The sequence below is a fragment of the Danio rerio genome, chromosome 10 (genome assembly GCF_052040795.2).
Source record: "Danio rerio strain M-AB ecotype USA chromosome 10, GRCz13ab, whole genome shotgun sequence".
Classification (NCBI taxonomy): domain Eukaryota; kingdom Metazoa; phylum Chordata; class Actinopteri; order Cypriniformes; family Danionidae; genus Danio; species Danio rerio.
The window spans coordinates 527501-547500 of record NC_141030.1 but is presented as its reverse complement, the minus strand read 5'-3'; the positions used below and the strand labels follow the sequence as shown (position 1 = coordinate 547500).

The 20000-nt window shown below is 39.9% G+C and overlaps 2 protein-coding genes and 1 long non-coding RNA gene across 13 annotated transcripts in view; 1 reads left to right on the top strand and 2 right to left on the bottom strand.

The window, feature by feature from the left end:
• The window catches only part of zdhhc8a (zDHHC palmitoyltransferase 8a), a 15799-nt gene extending 9498 nt beyond the window's left edge, over positions 1–6301 (bottom strand). The window contains exon 1 of the mRNA XM_087269929.1: positions 6098–6301. Coding sequence (XP_087126055.1) covers positions 6098–6180 — 83 coding nt within the window. The 5' untranslated portion in view covers positions 6181–6301. The remainder of the gene's footprint in view (positions 1–6097) is intronic.
• On the top strand, positions 3839–6296 carry LOC147834954 (uncharacterized). The gene is made up of 3 exons (XR_015500654.1): positions 3839–3881; positions 4540–5151; positions 5209–6296. It is a non-coding gene; the product is annotated as an uncharacterized LOC147834954 (long non-coding RNA).
• Positions 6302–7423: 1122 nt separating the features above from the next.
• Positions 7424–19968, bottom strand: LOC569920 (ankyrin repeat and LEM domain-containing protein 2). Of its 11 annotated transcripts, XR_015500646.1 has the most exons (15): positions 19733–19968; positions 19593–19625; positions 18422–18746; positions 17791–17958; positions 17540–17700; positions 17096–17284; positions 16728–16850; positions 14866–14929; positions 14169–14353; positions 13602–13708; positions 13364–13518; positions 12811–13093; positions 11654–11785; positions 9723–10549; positions 7424–8591 (listed from the first exon to the last, which is right to left on the bottom strand). XR_015500646.1 is itself a non-coding variant. In XM_087269927.1 (14 exons), exons 4-14 carry the CDS (start codon positions 17838–17840, stop codon positions 10393–10395), a joined length of 1611 nt encoding a protein of 536 aa, XP_087126053.1. In that variant the 5' UTR covers positions 17841–17958; positions 18422–18746; positions 19593–19625; positions 19733–19968; the 3' UTR covers positions 7424–10392. The 11 variants fall into 11 exon arrangements, 9 of the variants coding, with proteins under 9 accessions (XP_087126053.1, XP_087126049.1, XP_087126047.1 ...); XR_015500645.1 differs by lacking the exon at positions 19593–19625; XM_087269927.1 differs by having other exon boundaries at positions 7424–10549; positions 17540–17705.
• Between the last annotated feature and the right edge of the window lie 32 nt (positions 19969–20000).

Below are 20000 nucleotides of genomic sequence, written 5' to 3'. Positions count from 1 at the left end.
ATGGTGATTATATGTGGAGATTAAATGCAGAGGTAATGATGGACACTGGGACCCGGATTAAACTCAGTCTCCATTCAATAAACCTACGTAAGTGTGTGTGTGATCAAATAAAGAGAAAATTCACCCCAGATATCCAGATGTGTGATATCATTCAGTGTTTCATACAGTGTGTGTGTGTGTGTGTGTGTGTGTGTGTGTGTGTGTGTGTGTGTGTGTGTGTAACAGGGAGGATGGAGGAGGAGCATGTCACTAATCCCAGATTATAGAGCGTCTGCCCTGCACACACACACACACACACGCACACACACACACACACACACACACGCACACACACACACACACACACACACACACACTGCTGGATCTACAGGAAAAGGCCCAGCGCACAAAACACTGACCCACAGCAGCAGAGTGAACACACACACACACACATATACTCTCTCTCCACACACACACACACACACACACACACACACTGCAGCAGTTTATTCACTGCACTCATATTTAACACCCAATAATCCAGATTTACCCAAAGAGATGCAGCCGGCCCAGGTAGCAAAGAATTCTGGCCCAGATTTGGCATAAATCTGGCACAGCAGGCGTTCATCCCGCACTAGTATACAGCATGTGGGCCAAACATGGCCCTGGTTTGGCAGAGGTGGCACCGTGTTTAAGGCGGCACACATCACTTGGGTCAGATGTGAAGTGTAGTATTTGGCCCAGATGTTAATAGTTGATATGTGGGTCAGGTAAGCAGAACAATCTTGACCCAGATTTAAAATACCTTGTTACTATTTTCAAATTAAAATAAATCAATTCCACCAATCAGGTCGCTTTAAGAAAAAGCACGCCCATGGTGTGCCTAAAGCGCAATGATTCATGGGTTTATCAAGTCATCACGCACATAGCAAACGGACCTGGCCCAAATGTGGCCTGATTACGGCACTGCTGCTGGTGTGTTGCCGGCACTGGCATGCATAATGTCAGCCCAATGTGGGCCATGCATGCCAATGATGGCACTGCATGCATGACGGCAAACTGCATTCGGGCCAGTTGTAGACGGGAGGTGTGTGGCCCAGATCAGTGTAGCGATGGTTCACATTGTTTAGGTGACATTAGGCTGGGTTATGGTTTTTCGGGTTTCTGGTTAAAGTATAATCATATAGCTGAGAATCGGTACCAATAATAAACCTGTTTTGGCCCAGTTCAGGGCCAGTTAAGGGTGATCAATTAGATGAGATTCAGGCCCATGTGTGGCCCAATTCAGTTATGGGCCACTTCAGGACCACCATTCTTCTCAGTACTTGGGACAAGAGAAATGTTATTGTGTGGCCCGGAGCTGGGCCAGAAAACATTTGCTATGTAAGCATTCGTTACACACCAACATATCTGGCCCAGTTTAGACCCAGTTATGGGTTATTAACTTGACTGAGACTTGGCCCAGATATGGTCCATGTTTGGCCCTTGTCTGGAAGCTAGACTTGGTCCAGTCATGTACCATAATTCACCGCAGCATGTGGGCCAAGCAAAACCTGATTGTGTGAGACCAGAGGTATTTTGCTATGTGGGAGGGGGGGTTCTGTGTGGAGTTTGCATGTTCTCCCTGTGCTGGCATGCTCCGGTTTCCCCCACAGTCCAAACACATGCGCTATATAGAGGAATTGATTAACTAAACTGGCCGTAGTGTATGCATGAGTGTGCATGGGTGTTTCCCATTACTGGGTTGCAGCTGGAAGGGCATCCACTGTGTAAAACATATGCTGGAATAGTTGGTGGTTCATTCCACTGTGGTGACCCCTGATTAATAAAGGGACAAAGCTGATGGAAAATGAATGAATGAATGTTGTTATGTTGTGTCATGTATTGTTATGTTACTCTGTATTGTTGTGTTGTGTTCTGCTATGATGTGTTTTGCTGTGCTGTCATTTCTCATCAAATTAATCCCGATCAAATAATTCAGAAGTTGTATAAACACTAGTTTAACAAGAGTAAGCATGTGAGTAACTGTATAAAACACAGCCAGTGGCACAGCAGAGGCCATTACCGTATGAATGCCGCTGGTCTCAGGTCAGATCTGTGGATATTCAGCTCTACGCCATCATTACATCAAACTTCATATTTTGTGTTTCTAAATATAAAAGTAATAATCCTCGGAAGAGTCGGCGTGATGCTGCGAGAGGACAGTGAGTCCGCCGGCTGATATATGGGTCAGGAATGAATGATCTGAATGTGAGGACAAAGGCTTTTCTCATCAAGATCCTGATTTCTTATCAGCGGATTACAGAGACGCACGCTGATTTATGACCATCTGCACTCCTCATGATTCAGTCGTTCAAACAATATCATCTATAAGAAATAATCTATTCTCCTTCAGCTCAGTCTCTTATTTATCAGGGATGGCCACAGCGGAATGAACCGCCAACTATTCCAGAATATGTTTTACGCAGCGGATGCCCTTGCAACTGCAACCCAGTACTGGGAAACACCCATGCACACTCATTCACACACACTCACTCATACACTACGACCAGTTTAGTTCATCAGTTCCCCTATAGCGCATGTGTTTGGACTGAAACCGGAGCACCCGGAGGAAACCCACGCCAACACCGGGAGAACATGCAAACTCCAACTGAACCAGCTGGGACTCGAACCAGCAACCTTCTTGGTGTGAGGCCACAGTGCTGACCACTGAGCAGTAAAGGTGTTCTTGTGCTGAAAGCTGCTGAAACAAACTACTACTGAGGAATAGAGGGAGTCTGAGAGTGAGGGCGGGGTTTACCTCATTACTGTGGATGATGTCATCATGATTATTAGCTATGCACACAGTGATTGGCTGATGGGGAGGGGGAGGAGTCTCTGTCCGTGATTTAGATGTAAACTCTGAGAGTGCGATTGTAAAGACTCGCACAAACGCATGGTCAGAGTACAGGGGAAGCGTCAGCAAAACAATGTAAACAGTAAAGCAACCGCTAAGCCACCGTGCCACCCTAATCAAACGTTTCGCAGTCCAAAACGAAGGACTGATGCCGAATATGTTCAGATTTCCTCCTGAATCTGCAGTTATGGTCTAGTTTTAGCGTGTTTGGTGAATTGGGATGGCGGACAGATGTGCTGCTGCTTCATCATCAACACCCGACTCTCCAGACGGAGGAACAAACGCCACCAGGAGCAAATCCTAATCCTGAACTTCCCATCTGCTGGAGCTCACCACACACACACACACACACACACACACACACACACACACACACAAAATCTGGGACGAGTAAAGGTCAGACCACATCAGGCCAGAGCCACAGCGCCCTTCAGAAATACTCCTTCATTACTGTTTTTACTCATTAATGACCTTTGATTTTCTCTGCTTTACATTTCATTTAATTTTCTCAGACTTTAGTGCACTGAAAAAAACAAGAGTCATTAGATTTACTCAATGTTTTTAAAGTAAATGGTTGTAAACACATGATATGTGCTGAATTGAAACAAACTAATGAGGTTGAACATTACATTGGTCAACTTGGGCTGCTTTTAAATGTGCTTTTTAATAAATATTGTATTATATTGTCTTATATAGCGCAGTGCATGAGTGTGTTTTGTATTGATAATAATAATAATGCTGTAATAAGTGTGTGTGTGTGATCAGTGCTGTACAGTGGCTCACTGCCCTACTTTCACTGCTGGATTAAAATCACACACAATCCACTCAAAACACCGTCCGCTCTGCTGGAACACACACTCACTCTTAAAGGGGCAGTTCACACACAAATGTCAGTGCGCTCATCATTTACTCTCCCTTCACTTGTTTCAGAGCTGTTTGAGTTTCTTTAAACACAAATTAAGCTATTTTGAAAAATGCTGAAAACCGGTAACCATCCACTTACATAGTGAGAATGTCAAATACTATGGAAGTTAATGGTTACCGGTTTTCAGTATTCTTCAATGCTTTTGTTTAACAGAGGAAAGACACTCATAAATGTTCGGAAGCACTTGAAGGAGAGTAAATAGTGAGTAGTTTTCATTTTTTGGTGAACTGACCCTCGGATAATACTCCTGCAGTGCCACAACACACTGTTTAATAGCGGCTTCATGTATTCATTACTGGACACAAACACACTTTCAGAAATTATGAAAAAGTTTGTCCTGAAAAAACGTAAACTACATAAACCACAGGTCTGTAAAAATGTAAAAAATATTCCAATATTCAAATGACTGGGAAAAAACTAAAACTTTAAATGGTTTGAGATTATTTTCTAACAAAAACATGTATAAATAATTGCAAAATAAATGCAAAAAGTACTTAACTAGTTAAAACTATTCATTAAAAAGCATTTATGATGACTTTAAAAAGTCTGTTTTGTTGTGCATTCAAACAGATATTATAGTGCATATAGATCATTAAAGTGTTTTTTCTTAAAGGGACAGTTCACCCAAAAAATAAAATCACCTCACTGTTTATTCTCTCCCGCATTGTATTAAACTTGAACTTGAACACAAAAAAGGTATTTTAAAAAATGTTGGAAACCGGTAACTATTGACTTACAGTTCAACGCATTAGTTTTTCCTACTATTGAAGTGAATGGTTACAGGTTTTCAGCATTCTTCAAAATATCTTCATTTGTGTTTAATAGAGGAGAGAAATCATAAATGTTTGGAAGCACTTGAAGGAGAGTAAAAAGTGAGTAAATGTTGGTTTTTGGGTGAACTGTCCCTTTAAACAGGCAATACTACAGCCGTGCCACAACACACTGTTTAACAGCGGCTTCATGTATTCATTACTGGACAAAAACACACTGTTGTCCTAAAAATATACTACATACGTCTGGAAAAGTGCAAAAATATTTGCAAATTACAAACTTTAAATGTTTTGAGGTGATTTTTAAACCGAAACATGAATAATTAATTGATTATATTTTGCTAAATAAATGCAAAAATAATTAATTAATTAATTAAAACTATTAATTAAAGATTACTTTTGAAAAGTATAATTTCTTGTGCATTCAAATAGATATTATAAAGTGTTTTCATTTTTTTCTTAAAGGGACAGTACACCCAACAATGACAAATGTTTATTCTCTCTCATGTGGTATTAAACTTTATACTTTTTTTTCTTTTATTGAACACAAAAGAAAATATTTTGAAAAATGCTAGAAACCTGTAACCATTGACTTCCATAGTGTTTGTTTTTCCTACAATGAAAGTCAATGGTTACAGGTTTTCTGCATTCTTCAAAATATCTGCTTTTGTGTTCAGCAAAAGAAAGAAACTCACAAAGGTTTGAGCAGAGTAAATGATGAGTAAATGTTCATTTTTTGGATGAACTGTGCCTTTAATTTTGCTAGAACCTCCACATTAAAAATCTAAAAAATTACTATGTTAGTCAATGGGTGCCAGCATTTTTCGAAATATATTATTTTTTGTTCAACAAAAGAAAGAAACTCAAGTAAAAAAGTGAGTAAATGATTTTTACAGAATTGTCCTACTATTGAAGTAAATAGTTACAGGTTTTCAACATTTTCCAAAATGTCTTCTATTGTGCTTAACAGAATAAAGAAAGTTTTAAAGGTTTCTAACCCTCTTGAGGGAGAGTAAGCAGTGTGAAAATATTCATTTTTTGGGTGAACTGTCACTTTAACTTCATCACACAACAGTAAATAAAATAATAACAATGAATGGTGATGATGAATTAGACAACACAACCTAAACAGACAACAACACAACTGATGCACAATTAAAAAAGTGTTTCTGTTCTGTTATTAATGATAATCTGACATAATTCAGGTGTTTGCTCCATCAGTTCATCTAAATATTAACTATGATCGTGTACTGCATTTATTAATCATAGTTTTTAATGCATTATTCAAATTAAAAGTTGTGCTTGTTAACATTAGTTAATGCACTGTGAGTTAACATGAACTGACGTCATTTAACTGAAATAACATGAGCTGATGATGTTAACTAAGATTTAATAAATGCATTACTAACGGTTTGTTCATCTCAGTAAATACGTTAACTAATAGGCCTTTGTTACAAACACCGTTAGTAAAAGCTAAACAGCCCTGAGAAAAGTGTGTGTGAAGATGAAAAAGTGTGTGTGACTCACGTGAAGACGAAGAAAAGTGTGGATGAAGAGACCAGAATAGCGGCAGCGGTGGACACGGGGATATAAGCGCTGCTCCTGCGCATCCTGCAGCCGCAACATCCATCAATCACTCACACACACACACACACACACACATTGTGTTAAATCATTATTATGACACACACACACCTCAGATGATCAGCGTGCTGCTGTCAGTCTCACTCCTCCTCCTTCTGTCACTCCACTCTGTTTATACTGCAGCTGCTGAGAGGCGGGGCTAGTGTGCAGCGGGCGTGGCCTACATGAGGCGGGGCTTCCGAATAAACGCATCTCATTTAACTTCATGTGAAATCATCTGCTGCTGATGAAGTTGAAGCTTTCATTGCTCATAATATTTTAAAACATTTTCCTTATATTATAAAGGTGTGATTTTAGGTTAATATGTTAAGGATCACTCTTTAAAAGATGCTGGTTTTATTATAAACTTTATTTTAAATTTCATTCATTCACTCATTAATTTTCTTATCGGCTTACTTAATTCATTAGAAGTCGCCACAGTGGAATGAACTGCCAACTTGTCCAGCATATGGTTTACACAATGGTGTTTGGACTGTGGGGGAAACCGGAGCTCCCTGAGGAAACCCACGCCAACACGGAGAGAACATGCAAACTCCACACAGAAACACCAACTGACCCAGCCAGGACTCGAACTAGCGACCTTCTTGCTGTGAGGCCACAGTGCTGACCACTGCGCCCCTGCGTCTCACATTCACAAATGCAAACCTCTCTTCATTCAGTCCCTTATTTATCAGAGGTCGCCACAGTGAAATGAACCGCCAACTATTCCAGCATGTTTTACACAGCGGATGCCCTTCCAACTGCAACCCACACATACTCGTTCACACACACACACTCATACACTACAGCCAATTTAGTTCATCATATAGCGCATCAGCTGTGTAAAACATGCTGGATTAGTTGGCGGTTCATTCCGCTGTGGTGACCCCTAATGAATAAAGGAACTAAGTCAAAGGAAAATGAATAAAATAATTAATGCTGGACAAAGACTAATCATGATTAATCGCATCCTAAATAAAAACTCGTTTTGACATAATACACATATGTGTGTGTGTGTGTGCGCATGTGTGTGTGTGTATTATGTGTACGTGAAACACAGTAAATAAATATAAACAAAACTATTTTGTTCCCTAGATATCTACATTTATATAACTTGTATCATATACATATTTTATATCTCAATAAACATTTAAATAAATGCAAATGCATATAAAATACATACATATTACATATACACAGTACACACACACACACACACACACACACACATTATGTTAAAAACAAACATTTATTTTGGATGCAAATCTTTGCCCAACAGTTTCCCAATGGAAGGGCATCCGCTGCATAAAAACATACAGTATGCTGGAATAGTTGGTGGTTCATTCCGCTGTGGCGACCTCTGAATAATAAAGGGACTAAGCCGAAAAGAAAATGAATGAATCTTTGCCCAGCACAAAAATAACTAAATAAAACATCTGCTAACTGACATGAATGCTCATGACACACAGCTTCATCACACTTAAATGAGTTTATAAAGACATAATGTTAGGAGAATATTACATAAAACTGAACCAATAGCGAGTGTTGAACCCTCCAGTGGCGCCATCTGCTGTTCAGAGACATAAACACAGCACAGAGAAGAACACGAACTCAGCCCAGCTGTTTCTTTACAAACCTTTATGCAACAAGTGAACAAAGCTCGATTACACATCATTATCATCGACATATATTCATCACAATTGTAATATATTTCCCTGCATTTATAAACATCCTCATGCTGGAAACTAGTGCAAATGCTGGACACACTTTAAAACATTAGTGCATGTTATTAATGCTACAGTCTCGTACAGCCTTTATTAATCATAACTCAGTGTTTACTAAAGCTTGATAACATCAGCTAATGCACCGTGGGCTAATGCGAACTAATAATGAATGACTGCATTAGCATGAGCTGACATGAACACAGATGAATAAATACTGTAATAAGTGTGTTGATTATTATTTCATTGTATTAGTCGACTCGATATATTAAGGACTTATAGACCGTTATTTTTAAGTGTTACCCGTATTTGAGGCAGCAACAACAGAAGATTACTGAATTAACTTACTGGGAATAAATAAATAAAAATAAACCATGAGCCAACAGTAAACAACATTTCTACAGCATCTTGAGATTAATCTCAACATCATTTTAACATTAAAATCTGTATGCAACTCTGTGATCTAAGAGAAATGTTAAGACACATACACACACACACACACACACACACACACACACACATATATATATATATATATATAAAGCAATAAAAAAACTCTTGAGATGTGTAATGTTCTTCAAGAGTGTTTAAGTAGCCACTGTGAATACACACACCCCTGACTGGAAGCTGAGGGTGATCCATGAACTGAGGATAGTAAATGGCACATTAGTGAGAGTCTGAGGCCCCGTTTACACTAGTGTGTTTTAGTTTGAAAACGCATAAGTTTTGCTACGGTTACGCCATCCGTCCACACTATGCCGGAGTTCTCGAGCGCCGAAAACGGAGCTTTTTGAAAACGCTGGAGAGGCCGTTTTCATTCTAAAACGCTGCTGCTCCGTCTCAGTGTGGATGGGGAAAGACGGAGACATCTGAAAACGGAGGCGGGGCTGCAAACGTTCGCCTCTCTGATTGGGGCTTTTCCTCAATATTAAGTAGTCCACACACAGTTCAGTCTCGCATCCTCTTCTTATAAGTTCAGACTTCGCAAGTTTGATCAAGGCTGCAGTCTCCCCGTTCTCAGTTTGATATGGAAAACATACCGAGGACACGGGTAAATCTTCACAGGGAACAGTGTACTTTATAACTTCATTCACATCACCTTGGCTACGTTGTTTCACTTTCTCAACAATAAAATGTAAACATGATTTAAGGAACTGCCTATTTTCTTTTTAATATTAGCAACTTAGACAGCAGAAATGTTGAGGCGTCGTGCTGCATATATGAGCGTCATCTTCACTGTGTGGATATTTATAACAAAACGGAGCCGATAACAACTGCCTCCTTTCAATTTCAGTGAAAATACGAAACGCACCCTCTCTTTTGCTGAATATCAGTTTTAATAATCGATAATTATAAAAGTATAACATACAATAAGTTTATACATTGTAGGAAATAAAGGCAAGCGATCAGTCAATGTACCTGGATTAATCATTAACTTATCTTTGCGCTTAACCAAAACATGTTACCCGTGAACAAGTAACTTAATAGATTCCAATGACCAAAGTCAGGGAATATGTCGTTAAATAAAGACAACAACATGAATGTAATATCACGTTTAGCAAATATAGCGAGATTAGATCCAGCGGGAGATGCGTGATGAGCAGTCCGACAAGCAGAGCTCTCATCTGGGTAGAAATGCTGGAGCGCTTGCCCGAGAGTGTGTGTGTGGTCACGTGATGTGCGTTTTCAGCGTTTTGGTGTGGACGGAGAGCAGTTCAGAAACGCTGGGTAAAACGCGAGTGTGGACGCGGATCGTTTTCATTCTACAACGCCGTTTTAAAACTAAAACGCACTAGTGTAAACGGGGCCTGGGTCTGTGTGTGCATGTGCACGCATACGTGTGTGCGTTGGTCTGTGTGTGTGCACGCTTGTGTGTCGGAGTGTGTGTGTATGTGTGCATATGTATGTGTGTGTGTATGTGTGTTTCTGTGTGTCTGTGTGCGTGTATAAACAGTTGAAGTCAGAATTATTCGCCCCCTTTGATTATTTATTCTTTTTAAAATATTTCCCAAATGATGCTGAACAGATTGAGGAAATGTTCACAGTATGTCTGATAATATTTTTTCTTCTGGAGAAAGTCTGATTTGTTTTATTTCGGCTAGAATAAAAGCAGTTTTGAATTTTTTTAAACGCCATGTTAAGCTCAATATTATCAGCCCCTTTAAACTATATTTTCTTCAATAGTCTCCAGAACAAACCACTGTTATACAATGACTTGCCTAATTACCCTAACTTTACCCTAATTACCCTAGTGAAGCCTTTACATGTCACTTTAAGCTGAACACTAGTGTCTTGAAGAATATCTAGGCTAATATTATTTACTGAAATAAGCTCTCTGATACACAGAAATTGGGGGAAAAAATAAACAGGGGGGTGAATAATTCTGACTTTAACTGTATGTGTGTATATGTGTGTGTGTGTGTGTGTGTGTGTGTGTGTGTTTGTGTGTGAGTGTAGTGTTTGTGACTGAACATCTGCTTAAATGTGTCTGTAGGTCTTGTTTGTGGGGCTGAACATGAGCAGCTGATGGTCACAGTGAGGCGGGCGTCTGAGTCTGGGAGAGCCGCTCAACATGTTCAGCCTATCAGCCGTTGAGCTCCACTGCTCTGGGGTCAGCACTGAAACTGCGGGCCAGCTGCAAATTCAGAGAAAAACACTTCATGTGAGCGGAGAACACAACAAATACTGAAGATATAGACTGATATAGATAGATTAGATAGATAGATATATGAAAGATATAGATGATTCTCCAGAGAAGGGGCTCAGAGTTGACGTGTGTTTACGGCAGTTTCTGCAGCTTCATCTCTGGGCTCAGCAAACACACTGGAATCTCGGCCAATACTTGCTTCACACACAGGAGAGATGTATCCACAGAAAGCTTCAAATCTCTACACTTAAAAACAAATGTTCTCTGGTTTTGTGATCTGTATGGAACAAATGCGAGGTGCAGTCTGTTCTGTCAAACGCACATCACAAGACATCAACTACTCAAACGCAGACAAACAAAGAGTCGCTGTCATTTCTGGAGGAGATTCTCCATCAACACCAAGTTGAGAATTACCTCAGAAGATCAGTGCGAGCAGACGATCGTTATTCAGGAGATGATAATGTGTAACTTGTAAACAGAAACAGCCATAAATAAGGTTGGTGTCGTGATCTTGTTCCCTTCAATTGAAGATGTGCATTAGCTTGGTCAACTATTTTCCAATTTGTTTGATTCGAACGTTTAGAAATAAAACTGAAGAGACAGTTGTTGTTTAACTACATTGGTGATTCCAAATACAGAATTTATTTGGAGAATTTAATTCAAACAGAACACCTGTGCGTACTGTGCATGTTATTGAGAATAAATAGTTGAGAATAAAATAGTTTGCTCTTGTAATCTTTCGTTAAAATCTGCAAATGCACTTCCTGTTTGCTTGCAGTTATTTCTCAGATTAGGTCTGTCTGAGGTATTGGGAGTGGCAAACACACCTAACCACGCCCCTCCAGCTGTCAGTTTTAACATCAAACAATAATGGTGAGGGGGAGGAGTCTGTTAGGCTGTAATAACTCTCCCTAAACCCTTTCCCTCATCTTTCTTAATGAAACGCCTACTTTACACCCAAACAAGCCACACCCACTCATTCAATATTCCATTTCTCAAGGAACTGAGTCACAATACAGAAAAAGCAGTTTTAGCTTCTGGTTCATGCTGACTTTAACATTCTGAATGTGAGTTACAGATAGCAAACACTACCTCTGTCTCTGTGATGGAGAATAGGACACAACCCTGTTCCTCCACCTGCTGACAGTGGGATACAAGTGCAGGTCAATCTGCACATCATTCAGTGCCACCAGAACCTCGTGGTCCAGTCTGCTGGGAGAAGGACTAAACAAAACAAAGCAAAACATGATCAATAAACAACTTCTTACACCTTTTCCAAAGACAAATTTAAGCACTTTCCTGATGCATTTCAAACTTTTCCAGCACCAATGACATGTTTACATACTTATACATCTTCATATATTCATACATTATATCAGATAATACTTTTGTATTATTCTATAGTATAGTATAGTATTAGTATAGTATAGTATTAGTATAGTATTAGTATAGTATAGTATGGTATATGGTTGGTATAGTATAGTATGGTATAGGGTTAGTATAGTATAGTATTAATATAGTATAGTATTAGTAAAGTATTAGTATAGTATAGTATTAGTATAGTATGGTCTTAGTATAGTATAGCATTAATATAGTATAGTATTAGTATAGTATAGTCTTAGTATAGTATAGTATAGCATTAATATAGTATAGTCTTAGTATAGTATAGTCTTAGTATAGTATGGTATAGCATTACTATAGTATAGTATTAGTATAGTATAGTATTAATATAGTATAGTATAGTATTAATATAGTATAGTATTAGTATAGCATAGTACTAGCATAGTACTAGTATAGTATAGTCTTAGTATAGTATAGTATGGTATAGCATTGGTATAGTATAGTAGTAGTATAGTATAGTATGGTATAGGGTTGGTATAGTACAGTATTAGTATAGTATAGTAATAGTATAGTATTAGCAAAGTATTAGTACAGCAGAGTATAGTATTAGTATAGTATAGTACTAGTATAGTATTAGTGAAGTATTAGTAAAGTATAGTATAGTATAGCATAGCATTAGTATAGTATAGTATTAGTATAGTATAGTCTTAGTATAGTATAGTATGGTATAGCATAGTATAGTATTAGTATAGTATTAATATAGTATAGTATTAGTATAGTACTAGTATAGTATTAGTAAAGTATTAGTATAGTATAGTATAGTATTAGTATAGTATAAGTATAGTGTAGTATTAGTATAATATAGTATAGTATAGTATAGTGCAGTCTGATCAGTGTGCACAGCTCACCCAGTGATGAACACATCGGCTGCGTCTCGCTCTGTAGTCGTGCTGTGTGTTGATTTAAATGAGGAGCAGGAGGAGCTGACGGAGGAGCTGATAGAGGGATCCTGCTCCACCCGTCTGCAGATCCAGGATCCTCCCGCATCATCAGAGTCCTCGTCTGCTGTGAAAAACAGCTCCTCATCTTCGCTCTCTCCATCAGTCTGATCTCCACACTGAAGCACCTTCTCAAACTCCTGCAGCAGGTCACACACGGGCAGACGCACCGCTCCAGCATCTCCAGCAGCTCCTGCAGCAGGTCAAGAGGAGCTTTAGTGTCATTCCACTGCAGTAAAGTCTAGAGGGATACAGCTGCAGATACTATCATCAACATAGCATCACTTTTGTGACTCTGTACAACAATAATTCATTCAAAACATTTCACACTGACAGAAGTTTATGCTGTTGTTCTGCCACAGAAACAGAAAGCAGTAGCATAATAGAATTTTTGTGCCACGCCGTCACAAAGAGTTAGGACAAAACTGATGTAACATCACTGATGAAGCAGATGTTGTTGTACCTGTGTGTGCAGCAGGACAGTGTGTCCGTGGTGGGTTTCCTGAACTCAGGTGTTCCTCCAGCATCTTCAGGCCGTCTCTGCTGGACAGGTCAGTGAACGCGTTTAGGAAAGCCCAGTGTTCAGCCCATGTGTAGCCCATCTGATGCGCCAGCTCTCTGCGCACACAGCAGGCCTTCAGTTACAGTGTGTGTGTGTGTGTGTGTGTGTGTGTGTGGAGAGATGTCCAGCATCAGCTCACCTGCCCACTCTCTCTGCTCCGCGCTCTGCATCAGACTTCAGGATCTGATGGAAATATTGGGCTTGCTCCCGCGGCGGTGTTTTCCACCGTCTCTGAAACTCCTCTGCCTGCAGGAAAAACACAATTCCTTCACCTTAGGTTTCCTTTATGCTACAGTAGAACAACAAGTGTTAGAATTATTACAATTTGTGACAACAGAAACAAATAAAAAGTTCATTCATTAAATTCATTCATTCGTTTATTTTTCTCCGTTTATCCGCAGATCCAGCAGTCTTAGCAGAACACTCTTCCAGACACTTCTCCAGGGTATCCTGAGGTGTTCCCAGGCAAGCAGAGAGAAATTCCCTCATAGCAAACTAACAGCAAGAGGGGCGTGGTTAAGAATACTGTGGCAAACTGACATAATCAGAGAAGGAGCCAATCAAAACACAGAAGCAGATGCTCAGATTGAAGATTACCAAAATAAACTTTTTTAACAGTGAATTATCTTGCACATATTCATTTTTTAACTTAAGAATAACAAGGTGTATAACATCGTAAACTTTTATTTTACAGTCTTTAAAGTACCTTTGCGGAACTCAGAGGCCCAACGAAAGCCCTGATGGTCATTATGGGGTTTTTGGGACTGTCCATGACTCTGTCCTGCTCAAGCGATTGGTCACATGACTCCTGAGCACCAGGACACCAGGGGGCGCCGATCACCGGAGGCAGAGTGTTGTCTTCAGCACGCAGTAATGGCACATAAAACCTGTCTGTGACAAAAAGACCAAACCCAGCAGTGACACAACACATTAAAGTCCACATGAACAACACTGTTTTTTTTCTGTATTGTGACGCAGTTCCTTGAGAAACAGAATACTAATGAGCGAGAGTGGGCGTGGCTTGTTTTTTCTACTTATTGGATGTAGTAAAGTTGGCATTTCATTCAAAAGGGGGGGGTTTGGGGAGAGTTATTACAGCCTAACAGACTCCTCCTGCTCACTATTTCTGTTGGAGGGGTGTGGTTAAGTATGTTAGCCACGCCCAATACCTCGGACAGCCCTAATCTGAGAATTTAACTGAAACAAACAGGAAGAGCATTTTCAAATTTCAATTACAGATTAAAAGAGCAAGCTATTTTCCTTTCTTGAAATCACACGCACAGATGAATTGATTAAAAACTAGCAATTTAAGCTAACAAAATGAATACGGTTAGTTTGCATTTCATGTGGAGTTTGAAGAGATGCGCAAGAGTAACAGAGAAATTGTCAGGATGGAGATGCACCTTCCAGATACTGCAGGATCTTCTGCTTCACGTCTTTACTTCTGTTCTTTCGCTCACAGATCACCTGATAAACAAAACAAACAGCGCTGGGGATGCATTATGTGTAATCAGTCTCACACACTTTATAAAACACTCCTAATCAGATTGCAATTTCATTTTATAGATTACATGATTACCTACTATTTACACAAAGGCAGTAAATTGCTTAAGAATGCATGATTCTTCATGTACTGTATTTCCAGAAGATATGGTTTATATTACATTAATACAGTGATGTCGCACTGATGTTGCTGTGAATCTCGGGTTTTTCAGAACAGGTTTCTGTAATGTTGCCGTTTTCTAAATGTGCTTAATTGAAATTAGTTTAGTTTATTTTGTTTACAGGGTCAATGCACATTAATAAACATTACTGTAAAATGTGCCAGAATTAGCCAAGAATGGCTATTTTACATCCGTAGACCCCTTACAGAATGTTAAAAATTAAAGAAAAAGTTAAAAATTATTGCATTAAACCCATCAGAGTTGGTTTGTTGTCAATGAGTGTTACTCTCAGCGAACACTAACAGCGAGGTATATTAGTGAGAGTATTGTGAATAGTAAATTCTATCATTGCACTTTAAACTGAAGCTGTTGCAAAAATAATATGATAACATTACCATAAAAGTGATCTAAATGTAATCCAAGAGTAGTCATATTACGCAACCATAAAAATATTCTAAATGTAATCCACAAGTATTCACATTGTTACGATAAAAATAGTTTAAAAGTAATATAAAAGTAGTCGGATTACGCTAGCATAAAAGTAATTTAAATGTAATCCACAAGTAGTCATATTGTTAAGATAAAAATAATGAAAATGTAATCTAAAAGTAGTCAGATTACATTCCTTTTTTTATTAATATAAAATAATCTAAATGAAATCTAAAAGTAGTTAATCACATTCTCATGAAGATAATGTAAATGTAATCCAAAAGTAGTCAAATTATATTACTATAAAAGTAATCTAAAAGTAATCCAAAAATAATATGATAACATTACCAGAAAGTAATCTAATTGTAATCCAAGAGTAGTCAGATTACACTACCATAAAATGAATTAAAACTTAATCCAAATCTAGTCAGTTTACGCTACCATAAAAGTAATCTAAATGTAATCCACAAGTAGTCATATTATGTTACTATAAAAGTAATCTAAATGTAATTCAAAAATAATATGATAACATAACCATAAAAGTGATCTAAATGTAATCCAAAGTAGTCCGATTGTTACGATAAAAATTATGTAAACGTAATCTAAGTAGTCAGATTACATTTATATTTCGTTAATATAAAATAATCTAAATGAAATCTAAAAGTAGTTAATCACATTCCCATGAAGATAAACTAAATGTAATCCAAGAGTAGTCAAATTTTATTACTATAAAAGTAATCTAAATGTAATCCAAAAATAATATGATAACATTACCATAACGTAATCTAATTGTAATCCAAGAGTAGTCAGATTACACTACCATAAATGTAATCTAAATGTAATCCACAAGTAGTCAAATCACATTACTATAAAAGTAATTTAAATGTAATTCAAAAATAATACGATAACATTACCACAAAGTAATCTAAATGTAATCCAAAGTAGTCAGATTACGCTACCATAAAAGTAATCTAAATGTAATCCAAGACTAGTCAGATTGCATTACCATAACGTAATCTAAATGTAATCCAAGACTAGTCAGATTACATTACAATAAAAGTATTGCAAAAGTAGTCAGTTTATGTTACCATAAGAAAAATTCAAATGTAGTAAAGCAATGTGGCAAGAGTGTGTTGAGTGTGTCGAGTGTGTAGTGAGTGTGTGTGTCTTACACTGGACGGCTGCTGGTCGTATTTGTTCCTGCAGTGTTTATCGATGAACGGATGAGAACACAGAACATTCACCACCTCTGGACAGCCGAACTTACAGGCGAAGTGCAGCGGCGTCTCGTTACTCTGAGGGGAATACACACCTCATATCAGATAAAGTATATGTGTTTGTGTGTGTGTGTGTGTGTGTGTGTGTGTGTGTGTGTGTGTGTGTGTGTGTGTGTGACTCATGGCTCTGTCCGGTGTGTTCAGGTACATGTCCAATATCTACTAGATGTGTGTGTGTGTGTGTATGTGTGTGTTTGAGAGTGGGTGTGCTTGCGTATGTGTGTGTGTGTGTGTGTGTGTGTGTGTGTGTGTGTGTGACCCACAGCTCTGTCTGGTGTGTTCAGGTACAGGTCCACTATATAGCGTATGCGCTGGCTCAGCATGTTCTCCTGGTCCTGCGGGTACATCAGCTTCATGAACTCCGGGTCCTCCAGCGTCTCCAGCAGAAGACGAGCCATTCCTGCCTGATTCTCCTTCGCTGCCACGTGCAGGACATTATATCTGCAGCCCTCCTGCACACACACACACACACACACACATTGTTGGTATATGGTGGTTTATGAGGACTCACTATATGCGTAATGCATGTTATACAGAATAAAACACTCATTATACGTCCTCATAAACCACCTCAGTGCTGTAATATCCAGCTCATACCCATGTCATTATGGAGATTTCTGTACTAGTAAACCATCCAAACCAGTGAAGCAGACAGAAGTGTGTGTGTGTGTGTGTGTGTGTGTGTGTGTGTGTGGGTGTGTGTGCACCTGCAGGACAGTAGGGTTGTCTCCGGAGCCGATCAGGAAGCGAGGGTTTGTCCACACCAGCTCTCTGAAGGCCTGCTGGTCTCCGGTCTCCACTGTCCTGCGCAGCGTAGCCGTCAGATCCTGTGTGCGCGGACTCCTGAACTCATTAGCCTTCTCTACATCTGCACTGAACACAGTCAAACATGAGTGCATGCGTATGTGAGTGAGTGTGTGTGTGTGTGTGTGTGTGTGTGTGTGTGTGTGTGTCAGACCTGTGACAGACGCGGTGCTGGGTTTCTCTGGTGAAACTCTTCCTCCACATAGACCTTTAGCGAAGTTCTCTGCTTCTGCTCTGCTGGCGAAGGCTTTGAACCGAGCGTCTTTCAGCTTCATCACAGCCTTCAGCACCTTCGTCTGATCCACAAACACCAGCGGAGAGCCTGCAAACACACACACACACACACACACACACACTAATTACACTACAGCAACTCTTTATTAAAGGGGACCTACAGAAAGAATCCCCTTTCCCCAAGCTGTGGTCAGTTGGCGTTTCTGTGTGGAGTTTGCATGTTCTCCCCGTGTTGGTGTGGGTTTCCTCCGGGTGCTCCGGTTTCCCCCACAGTCCAAACACATGCGCTATAGGGGAACTGATCAACTACACTGGCTGTAGTGAATGAGTGTGTGCGTGTAAATGAGTGTGTATGGGTGTTTTCCAGTACTGGGTTGCAGCTGAAACGGCATCCGTTTTGTAAAACATTTGCTGGAATAGTTGGTGGTTCATTCCACTGTGGTGACCACTGATAAATATGGAACTAAGCCGAAGGAAAATGAATGAATGTGTGTGTGTGTGTGTTTGGTGTGTGTGTGTGTGTGTGTGTGTCTGTGCAAGTGTCTTCAGACCTGTAAGTAATGAGGGCTCATCTGGATTAGCACACACCCCATAATAAACACTCGGCCCCTCAGTGGACGTCTCTGAGCTCTCCTCCCTCGCTTCCTGTGTCTCCTGCACACTGATTGGCTGCTCGGGCTCGTCCGCAGGAAGTGCTCCACTTGAATGCGGTGTGTGTGAGTCTGTGCGTTCCTCCAGCAGCGCTCGAGCCAGTCTCTTCTCCCACAGGCTCCTGGTGGTGTGTGTCACCGGGCCCGACTGGAGCCCAGCGGCCCTCAGCTGCACCCTCAGCTCATCCGGGGTCAGCGTCTGCAGCCGCTGCAGGACCGCCTCCATCTGTCCAAACAGCAGGCACAGAAACACACATTCATTCATTCTCCTTCAGCTCAGTCACTTCAATATAAGAGGTCACCACAGCGGAATGAACCACCAACTATTCCAGCAAATGTTTTACGCAGCGGATGCCCTTCCAGCTGCAACCCAGTACTGGAAAACACCCATACACACTCCTTCACACACACACTCATACACTACGGTCAGTTTAGTGCATGTGTTTGGACTGTGGGGGAAACCGGAGCACCCGGAGGAAACCCACGCCAACACAGCACTCCCCTACATGCTAATGCTTTATTATTATTATTATTATTATTATTAATCAGGATTACTAATAATTAGAATAATTAATAATTAACTTCATATTATTATTATGCAATAAAAAAAACACTTTTATAAAGGGTTTAAACATGTGTGTGTGTGTGTGTGTGTGTGTGTGTGTGTGTACTAGTTTTGGTGGTTTACAAGGACATAGGTCTGTGTAATGACATGGTCATGACCTATATATTACAACATATGAGGACATACAATAAGCAGTTTTTACTGTATAAAATATATTAGCCTATGTGAGTCCTCAAAAACCACCAATACCAACATTATGTGTGTGTGTATACCCTGTATTCCTTACGTCGTGGGGACTAAATGGTAGGGGAATCGAAAATACAGCATGTAAAGTATATAAATAAGTATATAAGTATAAAAACATAACATCTGTGAGAAGTTTCTATGCACGTGTGTGTGTGTGTGGGGGTGTGTGTGTGTGTGTGTGGGTGTGTGTGTGTGTGTGTGTGTGTGTGTGTGTGTGTGTGTGTGTGTGTGTGTGTGTGTGTGTGTGTGTGCATGACTCACATCTATTATTAATCGGGGAGTTTCTGGACTCTCCTGAAAGTTATGAAATACACATGAATAATAACTCAAACAGGCCTGAACACTGATCCTTCAGCTGAACAGATCTCAGAACAGTTTAATAAAGGAGAAGAGCGTCTCACCTGAGTCTGTTATCGATCACTGAAGCTCGTCTAATCGACCGATCAGTCCTGAGGAAGAAGAAGAGTCCAGCTCCGTCACTCCCGCGAGTCTATCAACAGCACTGAAGCGAGTGTTCAGACAGTACAGTAACACTTCTAGATGAACACACACTCCTCCTGAAGTGAAATCAGACGGTCGTGAGGACACACCGAGTGTAAAACGCGTGTTTTGCTGTCAGCACAGCAGGAGCGCGCAGATGGAGGAGCGGGAGCGCGCAACGCGTCACTC

Bases quoted from the DNA above. Each gene is read 5' to 3' on its own strand.
- LOC569920 (XM_087269921.1), bottom strand. From the start codon at position 18,746: ATGGAGGCGGTCCTGCAGCGGCTGCAGACGCTGACCCCGGATGAGCTG. The intron at 17,285-17,539 runs GTGCACACACAC...GTGTGTGTGCAG, and splicing joins ACAACCCTACTGTCCTGCAG to GAGGGCTGCAGATATAATGT. The intron at 13,094-13,363 runs GTACAACAACAT...GACCTGCTGCAG, and splicing joins CTGTCCTGCTGCACACACAG to GAGCTGCTGGAGATGCTGGA.